Here is an 11,793-nt window from a genome sequence, read left to right as displayed (position 1 = left end):
TATAAAGGATATATGTGTTTTACAACTGTACAAATCAGATGAAAGATGAAAGGACGTAGCCTCCGTTTTGTTATGACTAAAGAGCAGTTCTGTCTCAAAAGACACCAAAACAGTGGATAACTTGGTTCATATTTGCTGGAGGGCTGCCGTGTGCCATGAAACGAGCACACCGCACTCCTCGGCAGCTTGCCAGTGGACCAGTTATATTCCTCTGTGTCACAGTTGGGTGGACTGAAATTCTTCACTCCGGAGTTTGGTTGGGCACACGCAGATAGGGGAACTTGCTGGTCGTCCAGTTGGCAATTTGACGAAGTTGTCTTCGGAAACTTGAAGGCTCAAAATAAAACCACTATGACTTCGACGAACATGTTTCAGGGGTTGGAGACTGGTTCAAAACCAAGCTCAAGGTGAAAGATATAGCCGTGTAGCTTTGTTGTCTGAGAAAGAAATGGCCTACAGTATCTTATTTTGATTGTAACGTTAGTGTTCGGCCGGTCAGCTAGTCAGTTATATGTAGGTTATATGATAGCTGTTCGAAGCTTCTCTTTTTTTATATTGTCGTTAAACTTAACGCTAACATCAACAGCCGCAATGTTATGACTAAGTTGAGCCAAGTATATGTGTGGTCGTTCGCCTTGAGCTAGCTTTGTTTGAGTTATCTTGCGTTAGCCAATTTAAGTCCAGAGTTAGCTTTTAAGCTAACAGACCAGGCGTTGTCTGTCTTGCTGCGCCTGCGGAAGTGTGAAAGCCACTTCAGGCTGCTGTTCTTTGTACTCGCCAATAACGGCGTTGTGACCACATTGTTCCTGTTGAAGGAGGTTCAGTTTCCTTACTCGAAAGCGTCAGTTCTTGGTTCAAAATAGTCGAGTTTACGTGCGCTGTGGTTCTTAATAACGTGAGAAAGTATAACGTCGTCTTAACAAGCTAAAGACGTCTCAGACGTATGGCGCCATTGTCAGTGTGTAATCAAATAACCTGTTCTTTAGCTGCGATGGGTTAAGCTCTCGCCTGTACTGTAACATATTTATAGCCATGTTATCTTTTGTACTCGACTTGTCCTCTTTGTGTGTCAGAGTGCAAAAATATGACATCTTTCTGTTATCAGTAAACACTAGCCTCCTTGACCAAAATACATCGTGGCAACATTAGTGTCACCCTTGAATATGGCATGGAATAAAAAGTCACACTTGCACGAAATAATTGATCCAAACAAGACTTGGAAAAATTAGTTGGATAGGATCCTATTTAAGTGGTACTATATTCTTTCATATTCTGCAGGGTGTTGCAGCCTCCTGGAGGTGGCTCCAGCAATCTGTTTGGTGGCTATGAAGAGGATTCTGCAGCATCGAGAAGACCTCATAAGATGGCCTCTAAAGTTTTTGCTCCACCAGAGCAGCCCGAAACTGTACCCAAACGCTCCAATCCACCAGGTCAGACCAACTTCCTAGCGCTAATGTTCTGTATGTGCACAGGCAGGCCATTTGAAGCATCTGTCAATGTCCAGGGTGTGAAAACTGTTACTTTCATGTGATAATTCCAGTATAAACACTGACTGTTCTCTGCACCTGAATGTAATCCACCTCCAAATTTTGTGGAGTGGGTGGTAGAGGCGAGTATGTTTTCTGGTGTTGACAGATGGTCTGAATATCTAGAAGGAAACTGCTGGGTCACCCTGACTGCCTTAAAAAAATAGATTTGACAGAGATGACTGTCATTATGGCACTGTGGCTATGCAGTAAAAGGTTAACATGCACCTTTGTAATTCATCATGTAGGTGGAAGGACTAGCGGAATATTTGGGGACCCTGAACCTCCAGCCCAAGCACAGAGAACCATGCCTCCAGGTGGAATGACCAGCAACATTTTCGGGTCTGCAGAAAGTGCACCTGGCCAAAGCCCAAGTCGAGGCCACCCAAATAAGCCAAAGGTATGGCATGCATCTGAATGTTATACTCTGCCTTCACTTTACTTGGACTTGTTTTACTTTTTTTGTTTATTTCTCATCACCACTGACTCTTGACTATAAACACACCAGCTAGTAAGCATTTAAAGCAATGGTCAACCCCCCAAATAAAAAAAAACATATTGTGTACTTTCCACTTGGTAGTAAGGGTCCAAAAGTCTGCTAGTTGCCTCATCACCAGTTACTACTTGATCCCCATTTTATCCTGTAAGACTCAAAGAGGCCCAGCCACTATCACATGCCATAGCGTATCAGTTGGTCTTCTCCACAGGTCAATAGTGTTTGTGCAACCAAAGCATTGGGCGCTGTGGACTGCTGATTCTATTGCATCAAGCTCAGTAGTGACACAAATAAATTCCAGGGAGCGATCAGTTGATTTAACAGTTTTCTCTAAACGTGCTGGGGTTTGGGATAGTGTAAATATTCCACACAGCTGTTTACTTAAAACGCATGTAACAAATTACGAGGGTTATCATGTCTGGGAAAGAGGAATGTTGTAAGAAATTTTAGAAATGCTTTCACAGTTATGTTACTGTGATTGTTAATTTGCAAGAAAAATCTGATCTAAATATTTTTGATTTTATTTTGGAGCTGCAAACTCACAGCATGTGTAATGGTCACTTGCTATCCATGACTTGTTTGATCCTTTACACAGAGCACATGTGAAAAAACAGTCTATGACATTGGAGGAAAATGTTGTGTTCAGCCATATTACTGGGTGTATTGATTTTAAATATAAATTTCCCTTTATTTGCCCAGGTGCCTAGGTAAAGTCAGACGAGGACAAGGCGAGTAGCTTAACAATGCAGATAAGACAGAAATAGTTTCACTTCAAGAAGCCTTTTGATATGAACATGAGGATGCACTATTCTGAGCATCTGTTGTGGGTTTCTTCAAGTAGAACTAAGAAGAAAGCCTGTTTTGTCATTTGTATGGATTGCACAGTGAGAAAATCTCTTATCTTTAATTTCTTACAGGACAATCTAAGTGTGGGACCTGAACCTGAACCACCAGGTGAGTTTGTGGTATTAAGGAAAAGTCCAGCTTTTTTTCTTTTTTTTTTAAAGAGATTTCCTTTATGTTGAGTCATTGTACTCAGTGCTGCATTTTGAGTTTTGCACCTGTTGGATACAGTTTTCTCCTTCAGCATTAACAAATGGAACCAGATTGTTTCTGTTTTCATCAGTGTAGCAACTACCAACACCACAGGACAAAAGGATTTATAGTTAATTCATTAATTCAGTCTATAATGAAGACATGAAAGCAGATTGAAATAGGATTACAAGTTAGCATTCATGTTCCTGTTACAGTTTGTGTCAGGGGGCAGAAACAATAGTGAAAGCAAGGTTCATAGGGAACCAACCTAAACACAGAAGTTATCAATGTTCCAAGCCATTACACTGTGCAATAAACATTATTTTCACAATGATGCGTAGAAGAAATAAAATGTCTGTTGCAGGCTTACGCCACTGGTATCATAACTGTCACTCTGGAAAGAATTGGTTTATATACTATATTACAAGTGGTAATTCCATAGGTTGTTATACTTTTAGGATATTTTATGTTCTGATCTTTTTTCTTTTTTTCCCCTCTCTAAGCACCTGAACCCAAGATCAGCCAACCTGAGGTGAAGGAGGAAGCTGCCCCCCCAGCTCCCATTCCAGTCAAGGAAGAGCCCGCTGCAGTCGCAGCCCCTCCAGTGCCGGAGCCCTCTCCCTCCTCGCCTCCGGATCAGAGAGATGAGACTGCTGACCTGAAGAAACATGAGCCTCATCTGGGACCCCGACCTCGCTCTCACAATAGGGTCCTCAACCCCCCTGGAGGAAAGTCCAGTGTGATATTCTACTGATGAGCTGAACACACCACTCCTCCCTGTCCTTGTCCACTCACTCCTTGTCTGCTCCTCTGTCAGTCTTCTCTCATTCCAACACCCCTCTCCCCACTGTTACTTCACCCGTACATCTAAAAGCAGACCAGGATTTTTTGTTGTTCACATCAAACTTCTGGTCACATATGTTGTCCTCAACTTCTTGCACTTTCAGCCTCTTTTCTTGCTTTGTGTCTATTTCTTCAATGAAACCTGCAAACATACAATCACAAACCAATCATTTTGAATGTGACGTTGTTCAATCCAAATAATGCGGTTACTGTTTTAACTGTCTCTGTTTTTAAGCATGTGTTGCTGTAGTTTGGTTTAAGGCACAATTATTTTGGAAAATGTTTTTGCATCTCAAGAATGGTTAAGACATTTGAGTGATTGTACATTGTTCAGCTTCAAACAGTCCTAGATTCAAATTATTGGTGACGTTACAGTCCTGGTGTAAGAATTCATGGCAGACATTTGCTCAAATTTCAGGGTGATTGTTTTAAACCTTAATGTGTAGGCGCTCAGTCTGGAGGGGTGAATAAATCTTCTCACCATGTAATATGTAAAACGTTTCAGGGAGTTCCACTAGTGCCCGATCCTTCATGGATGTCTACATGAGACCTTTTGTTTGGCCATTTTTCAAAATAATGCATGTGTTAGACAGTAAGAAATGACTGTATGATTAGAAGCCTTATTCATCTTTCTTGCCTTCTCATGAATTATTCCTTCATGGTTTCTTTCTCTAGATGCCAAAAATTGACTTTAAAAACAAAGATGAATACAGTTGTTTACTTCTAAATGTATCTGCTTCCTTAAAGAAATTCCATTTTGATTTCATGCGATTGTATTGTGCAGGTTCTTTTCTGCTTTGTTCTCATTGCTTGCTTTATGAACATGCCTTTTTTGCGTGGGTCAGGCCTTTGTTTATGTTTTAAATTAAAACGGCTGAAGACAAGTGAACTCTGGACAAGCGTGTGGCCTGCCTGAGTCCAGGTGGGCTCATTGATAATCACTCTTTCACCCACTTAATGACGCACATTAATGTTATTCTGGTGCCAGCCTGTCCCCCGTGTGTTGATGTGCCTGGCAGGCAATGAGCACAGCAGAAGAAAGAAATCCTGTGTATTGCAATAAAACTGTTGTTTTGCATTTAGAGTTTTTTTCTTTTGTTTACTTTCCAAGCACACAGAAATAACACTTTTTCTTATTATCTTTGAGATTCAACAATCACATATTAGAAGGAGTGTGTAAATGAATTTGCTTTTCATAAATGGAAATACAGCTCATACTTTGTTAAATATTTGTTTGGATCAGTGTAAATGTAAATTTACAAACACAGCCTTGTCTGCTCCTGATTGGTACTAAATTCTTGAACCACTGACACTGATTCTTTTGTCCCCATTTGCCCTTTGGCAGCACTCTGTGCAAGCTGCTTGTTATAGAGACAAAATGGCCACTCTTTGCCGAAAATGTAGTTTAACTTTGCAACTAACCATTGGAATCTGTGGTGCTGTTTTTCATTTTCTCCTTTAAGCAGCAGTAGACTATAGACAGAAACACAGATGGGTAGGAGATATATTCTCAATACTAGGAAGCCCACAAAACTATGTCTTTATCTTACATTTAAGTTTTGATGAACCTTTTACAGCTCAAGGAAAAAGCATGACATTTAAGCATGTGTTTCACATACTCTAGAACCCAGACATCAGGTAGGACTAGTTCTGTGCAATTAATAAGCTGAGCTAAATAGCTTCCCTTATCTAAGAGGTATGACATGTACATGATGGCAGCCATATAATTCAAATTTCATGCTGAGCATCCTGCTGTGCTTCCAATTGTGGGTGACGAAGACTTGCCGTTGGTGTACAATGAGTTCTGACTGACCATTATGTGCAGCATGTTCGAGTAACCAAAAGCCTCTTTCACATGCAGCTTGTCTCTACAACTCATGTTTGTCATGAGGAACGCTGTCTAAGGTTCGAGGACCAGTTTAGATGTTTTCCTCAACCATGTATAATGTGAATGTACATGTGATATTAAAGCACATTTTTCACATCACAGTTGTCTGCAAATTATGGCGTAGAATGGCATATGGTGGCATGTGAACAATACTACACTCACACAGACGTTTTCAGTCAGTCTTTCAAGAGCCAAGAGAACTAGATCTTATTTATGTTCCACAACTCAGACCAGGTTTATCCACATTCATGCATGTCTCCTTTGTCCATCTTTGGTACAGTACCAAGCAGCAGGCCTAAACTGAAAACCAGGAGAGGACTTTGAAAGAACCACCCACTCTCTGCTGTGAGCCTGAAGAAAATCTAGGAATGATGTGAAATGTAAACATTGTCAGTATTTTACTGCCACCTACTGAAGGAAATAAGAAGGGCAGCTGAAGCTTTATGCTGATAAAAGAAACCCCACTGACATGTAGATATATGCACTTGATATTCATAGTGGTAGATTTAAACATTTCGCTTGCAATTCATTCATTGTATGTTGGTCTCACTTTAGTTATCTGAATTTCTTGCTGCCATTGGATATAGTTGTTAAATTCAGGGGTGTTACGATGAGTTTGGCTTTGGCGCTGTGGTTCCTTTATCTGCCCAGTTTTTATGCTTCATTGGCCAGTTTTTGTCTCCATTGTTAATCCTCTCCTCAGGAAACAATAGCCCAAGCTACACTTGTCTGACTGAAAGAGAGTTCAAGTGAAAGATGTTTGCTCTCGGCCTTTATTGTCTGGGACTGATACTCATACGCCGTATAATGTCCTATCTGTGGGGTCCTGAGGCCGTAACCTTTTGTGTTTAAACCATCAGTCTTGTCAAACATACATTCTTATATGTTTACTTTACACAGAAAAAACACAGTCTGCATTTGCTTTGGGAAGCTAAATTCCTCCCCGTTGTGACCAAATGAATCTAAGGTCCTGCATGGAGGTAATCAATACATTTTCTGACCGTACTTTTAAAAGCTTTCAAATTAAATGATTCTAAAAACTAATTTAAGAGATGTTTGCCCAGCAAGGCTCTGCACGTTTCCTCACCAGCACTCTTACTATTCCTGTTAATATCACCATGGTTAGTAAAAGATTATATCAGTTGGATTAATAATTATTTTAAGGTACTTGTTGACGTTGCAGCCTCTTCATGATGGCTGATTCTCCCTCCTCAGCTGCAGTTTCGTTATTATTTAATGCAAGAACCAAACTGACAGGTGACCTTTTTAAGGGACAGAAGTGTTGACTCAGTTTCCTTTGTGGTATAAACCAACGTGCATTAGTAATACCTTGCCATGTGCCCATCCCCCTCAAACAAGGTGTGCATAGTGCATATATAAAAAAAAAAAAAAAAAGCTACTCCCTCAGGAGCTGCTGGTTAAACACAAGAGATTTGGTCACTTCCATTCTGTCAGGTGGTTTATTAAAATGGACCGACACTTTTCAACATATGAAAAATAAAATAATCATTATATAAGTTTTTGTGTAGTCATGTATAGTTACTTTAGGAATGTGCAGCATTTTATTTCATTTTTAGAGAGTGCTTTGTCATTATTATTAAATTCTAGCATCAGGTCCTGCTGCGGACTCAGGTCAAGTGGGATACCAACAAAGTATAGGAAAAGCTACAACTTCCGTTTTTGAGTTCCAAAATAAAACTCTTGGCAAGCATGCGGCTTCATGAGCCAAAGTACAAAAGACAGGGCTCCAGCTAATGCTGAGAACACGTGTCATGTCCTTACTATTTTTCATGGGAATTCAGTGTCTGATTACTGCTCTGACAACGGAGATGTTCTGGTGTCTTCAGGTTTATGTGGCTTCAGAATATCACCCTATTTTTTGCATACAGCAGAATAAGAGAAGAACTGACTAAGCCAGAAGAAGTCATGTGTGTATAAGTGCTATATGATGTCTGTAAATAAAATGCAAAACTAGTTAACTATGAATTTGAACCTGGGATGTAGGAAAAGATGATACCGATGATGCCAAAGTCTTTGAGCTCTAAACAAATGGAATAAGTTTAGGAGGAAATAGCTGTATATAGCCTAATATCTATGTTTTACTTGATTTCCCATCATTTGTTCCCATCAGGCACTTAGTACACTTTGGCTGGTCTGAAGGGCAGAGTTTCCACAGAAATGCATTGACCAAAAGGTTTATTGATTTATAGATGTTGCGTATTTGCGTATTTTGTGTAGTGAGTAAAAGAGATGTGAATGTGACTTTTTCGAGAATGGGCGTGGAGGTGGAGAACATGCTGATAGAGATCAAACAGCTCCAAGAGACCAGATAAGAGACACAGTGAGGCTTAATGTGTGTGTGTGTGTGTGTGTGTGTGTGTGTGTGTGCTTTTCACATACTCAAGTAGATTTGTTGATAAGTAAAGTACTTATGATGTGTGTTGATAGCAATCATATTCAAATATCTTTATTATTCAAAAATAATTATAGTGTTCATAAGATTCAACAACAAACTATTGTTTTAAACATTTGTGTGACCTGTTTGTATTAAAGGAGCTGCTCTACCAAATAAGAGTTGCATGTCACTTAAATTGGGAGACACAAAAGAGAGAGATTACGAAAAGAATGGTCAAAATATAAGTAACAGAGGGTGAGATGGGCCTATCCTTATACACGTTCCTATGATGAGTCAAGCTTCAGCAACACTGAATCCTACATTTCCCATAATGCCACCAGTGGCATTGTTTTGTTTGACCCTCCCTGTCCGGAAATTGCCCACGTGTTTCAAACTCAACACTCTCAATTCACACAGGCTTTGTTATAAATGTGTATTCTCCTAACCAAAACTGAGATAAACAGGATGAAAACAACTTGGTGAAAGCTTCCACCAGAGCCACAGCGGACATTTTACTACTTTTTTCATATAGGATCAGTTGTACTCCCAGTGAAAACTCAACTGTTCTAATGTGTAAAAAATCCTTTTTAATGTATCATATTTGAAATGAAAGGAATGCGTCATCAGTGTTTATCAGTATTTATCCCATCAAAAAATTAATTAATCAAGCTTGTGGCTTTATTTTGAAATCGTGACGCTGCTTTCCGGTATGGTCTGTCTGACTTGACGCAGTGAGGCCGCTTGCTCAATGCAGACGGTGTGACGTCAGCCAGAGTCGGTCAGCTGGCTCCTCCATCTGAACAGCAGGGAGAGCCTCTCCCATAGGGAGACATCACCATCAACGCCCGAGCCTGGCCAGCAGCATCGGCGGCCCGCCGGAGAGGGGAACAGAACATGGGAGAAACGATGTTATAGTGGCGGATCGGGCGTCGGCGGGGATCGGGAGCGTTAGATTATTTATTTACCTATTTATTAATTTATTTATTTCCCCTGCCAGTAATGGCTGGGGTCCATGGCTGCGGCTGCTGCTGAGGCAGGTGCAATATCATCGACGAAGGCATTTCGTTCCTCGGCATGGACTCAACGAGGGCCGATCCACAGGCCGGCCCGCTGCTCATCCACTGCTCCCCGGATCAGATGCTCCCCGAGGAAGAAGAGCACTAGCTGGGCCGCGTCTGGAGGCGATACATCGGGCTGGTGGTGGAAGAGGAGGGGGCCCTCTTTACATCAAAACATTAGAGTCTATATTCGAGCTCAAGGTTATACACACGGCAACAGTCTGCTTTACTTCAGTGAATCGGTGCTGCTGCAAAATGGCATAAGTTTTCTTTATTGGAGGAAAGGCTGTTTGAATGTCCCCCTTTTTCTGCTGCTGAGGATCCAAACCTTGTGACAGTCTCGCCTTACAGGCCTGAAAACTGTGTGAGCGCAGCCTCCTCATCTGGAAAACCAGAAGCCGGCTCCAGCTGCCAAGATGATGGAGCTGCAGATAGACGAGGTGGTCTACCAGGACGACTACGGCTCCGGCTCCGTGATGTCGGAGCGGGTGTCGGGCCTGGCCAACAGCATCTACCGGGAGTTCGAGCGGCTCATCCGCAGCTATGACGAGGAGGTGGTGAAGGAGCTGATGCCGCTGGTGGTGAACGTCCTGGAGAACCTGGACGCGGTGCTGACGGAGAACCAGGAGCACGAAGTGGAGCTGGAGCTGCTGAAGGAGGACAACGAGCAGCTCATCACCCAGTACGAAAGGGAGAAAGCGCTGCGCAAGCAGGCGGAGGAGGTGAGTGATCCACCCGGCTCTGCCCGGGCCTCCAACCATCACAGCCAGCTTCATGGTGCTTCCTTCACAGCCACGGTCTGAACGAGAGCTTTCATCAGACATGTGACTCATGTTTAGGCCTGTGACATGAGACTGCTGGACTTATTTCTGGTCTCACTGTGCTGCTGACACATTGTCCACACTGATTTCTAACAAGCTGTTAAAAATAGTGTAACCTAAATCTATAAACAGCAAACTCGGAAGTGAATCATGCAATAATAGGGCTGCCTATGAAGAACTAAAATAAGGATGTCCTCAGAGTCTTGCGTCTTAAGTGGTAATCTCCAAATGAAAATGGACTTTGGTAAAAGCAAAAAAACAAAAACAAAACAAAAACATCAGGCATTATGTCTACTTGACAATATTTTATAAGTGTGTCTTTACTCAGCAGGTGTCAGAGAAATGCAGCGTTGTAAAGAGTACCTAAAAGTCATACTTGAATAAAAGCTAACACCTTGGTAAAAATGAAATCCACAAATATGATTAGTACTTCAGTAAAAGTCTTAAAGTATCTTATATGAAACGTATCAAGAGTACATGTTATAGTAAATTATACATACCTATACTGAATAGGTTACTGTGGCTCTACTGATGACAGGCCTCGGCCAATTATTTGATCCAATATTCAGCATTTTTCTGATCATCAGGGTCAGATGCAGCAAGCAGTCTGTAGAGTATCTATTAACTAGTTGCTAAATGAATGTAGTGGTGTAGCGGAGTAGAAGTTTGAAGTTGTAGAAAATGGAAATAGCCAAGTGAATGACAAGCAGCGTTTCCTCCACAATCACTCAGGAGAGGTGGACCGCCACAGCTCGGCAGAATACCATACTGAATTTTGTGATCTAGATAATAAAAAAAAATAAGAAACAGAAACAAGCCTAAGACCCTGTGTCCTTTATTCATAATCAGATAACAAACAAACAAACAAACAGAAGTGCTGCAATCAATCATAGAACTACGGACATGGAACGGTTACCATTATAACAGCCTGCCACCACTGAAAACAACTACAGATACCACAGACAAGTATCCCAGTACCTTGAGTAAATCTTCTCAGTTTCTTTTCATCACTGGACAAATGTAGGTCTGGTTCACACATAAGCACGAGGAAAAAGTATGAAGTCCTGCTGGATAAAATACCTCACAGCTGAAGGAGCGGTAGGGTTAATCTAATGTGGTTTCATGGACATTGACCTAATAACATACCGTTTAAGCCGAGACCTCGAGGTCAATATACAGTCACGGTTTCACAGACAAGGAAATGTTTCTTTAGGAAATAGAGTAAGTATCTACAGCATGTGGGCTGGCAAATACAAGTACATGTAGGTGAACAGTACTGACAGGTTAAACCAAGGTTAGTCCAGACTGTCACAGCAACACATTTAAGTGCCTGGAAGACAGCATGAAGCTTTCCCACTGCAACAACTGCTCATACTGCTACAAAGTCTGCTGACAGTTCCATTAAATTACTGGACCTATCTCAGTTTTCACAATGACAGGTGTTGCTGTCACAACTACTACTTCTATCACCATTATGACCACAACGGTGCTTCCTACACTCTCAATACTGATGCTGCAGTGACAAACATGCAACACAGACGTCTGTTTTCACAGTAAAAAGATGTTAGTGTTTGTGTTTCTGTTATAATACCTGAGCTTCCACACAGCACAGCTGAAGTCTCATGCAAATGCATAACCACGCAATATGCAAAGGGACATGATAGCTTACTTTGCAGTGTGTGGTGATTAAATGACAGTCAGTAAGGCTTTGACAGATGAAGGGGGGAAGCA

The 11,793-nt window shown here is 41.4% G+C and overlaps 2 protein-coding genes across 20 annotated transcripts in view; both read left to right on the top strand.

Moving 5' to 3' along the window:
• The first annotated feature begins 205 nt into the window (after nucleotides 1-205).
• Nucleotides 206-5,212, top strand: jpt2 (Jupiter microtubule associated homolog 2). The gene is made up of 5 exons (XM_030408488.1): nucleotides 206-407; nucleotides 1,279-1,430; nucleotides 1,775-1,926; nucleotides 2,940-2,976; nucleotides 3,561-5,212. The coding sequence occupies exons 1-5, from the start codon at nucleotides 352-354 to the stop codon at nucleotides 3,809-3,811; spliced, it is 648 nt and encodes a 215-aa protein (XP_030264348.1). The 5' UTR covers nucleotides 206-351; the 3' UTR covers nucleotides 3,812-5,212.
• A 3,714-nt stretch (nucleotides 5,213-8,926) lies between these two features.
• The window catches only part of mapk8ip3 (mitogen-activated protein kinase 8 interacting protein 3), a 29,949-nt gene continuing 27,082 nt past the window's right edge, over nucleotides 8,927-11,793 (top strand). For 18 of the 19 annotated variants that reach the window (XM_030406548.1, XM_030406543.1, XM_030406537.1 and 15 more), the window contains exon 1: nucleotides 8,927-9,963. In XM_030406548.1, coding sequence (XP_030262408.1) covers nucleotides 9,658-9,963 — 306 coding nt within the window. In that variant the 5' untranslated portion in view covers nucleotides 8,927-9,657. The remainder of the gene's footprint in view (nucleotides 9,964-11,793) is intronic. The other variant, XM_030406532.1, reaches the window with a different exon arrangement.

The sequence above is a fragment of the Sparus aurata genome, chromosome 23 (assembly GCF_900880675.1).
Source record: "Sparus aurata chromosome 23, fSpaAur1.1, whole genome shotgun sequence".
NCBI lineage: Eukaryota > Metazoa > Chordata > Actinopteri > Spariformes > Sparidae > Sparus > Sparus aurata.
Note: the sequence above shows the minus strand (reverse complement) of the source record. Positions and strands in the feature narration are given on the sequence as shown.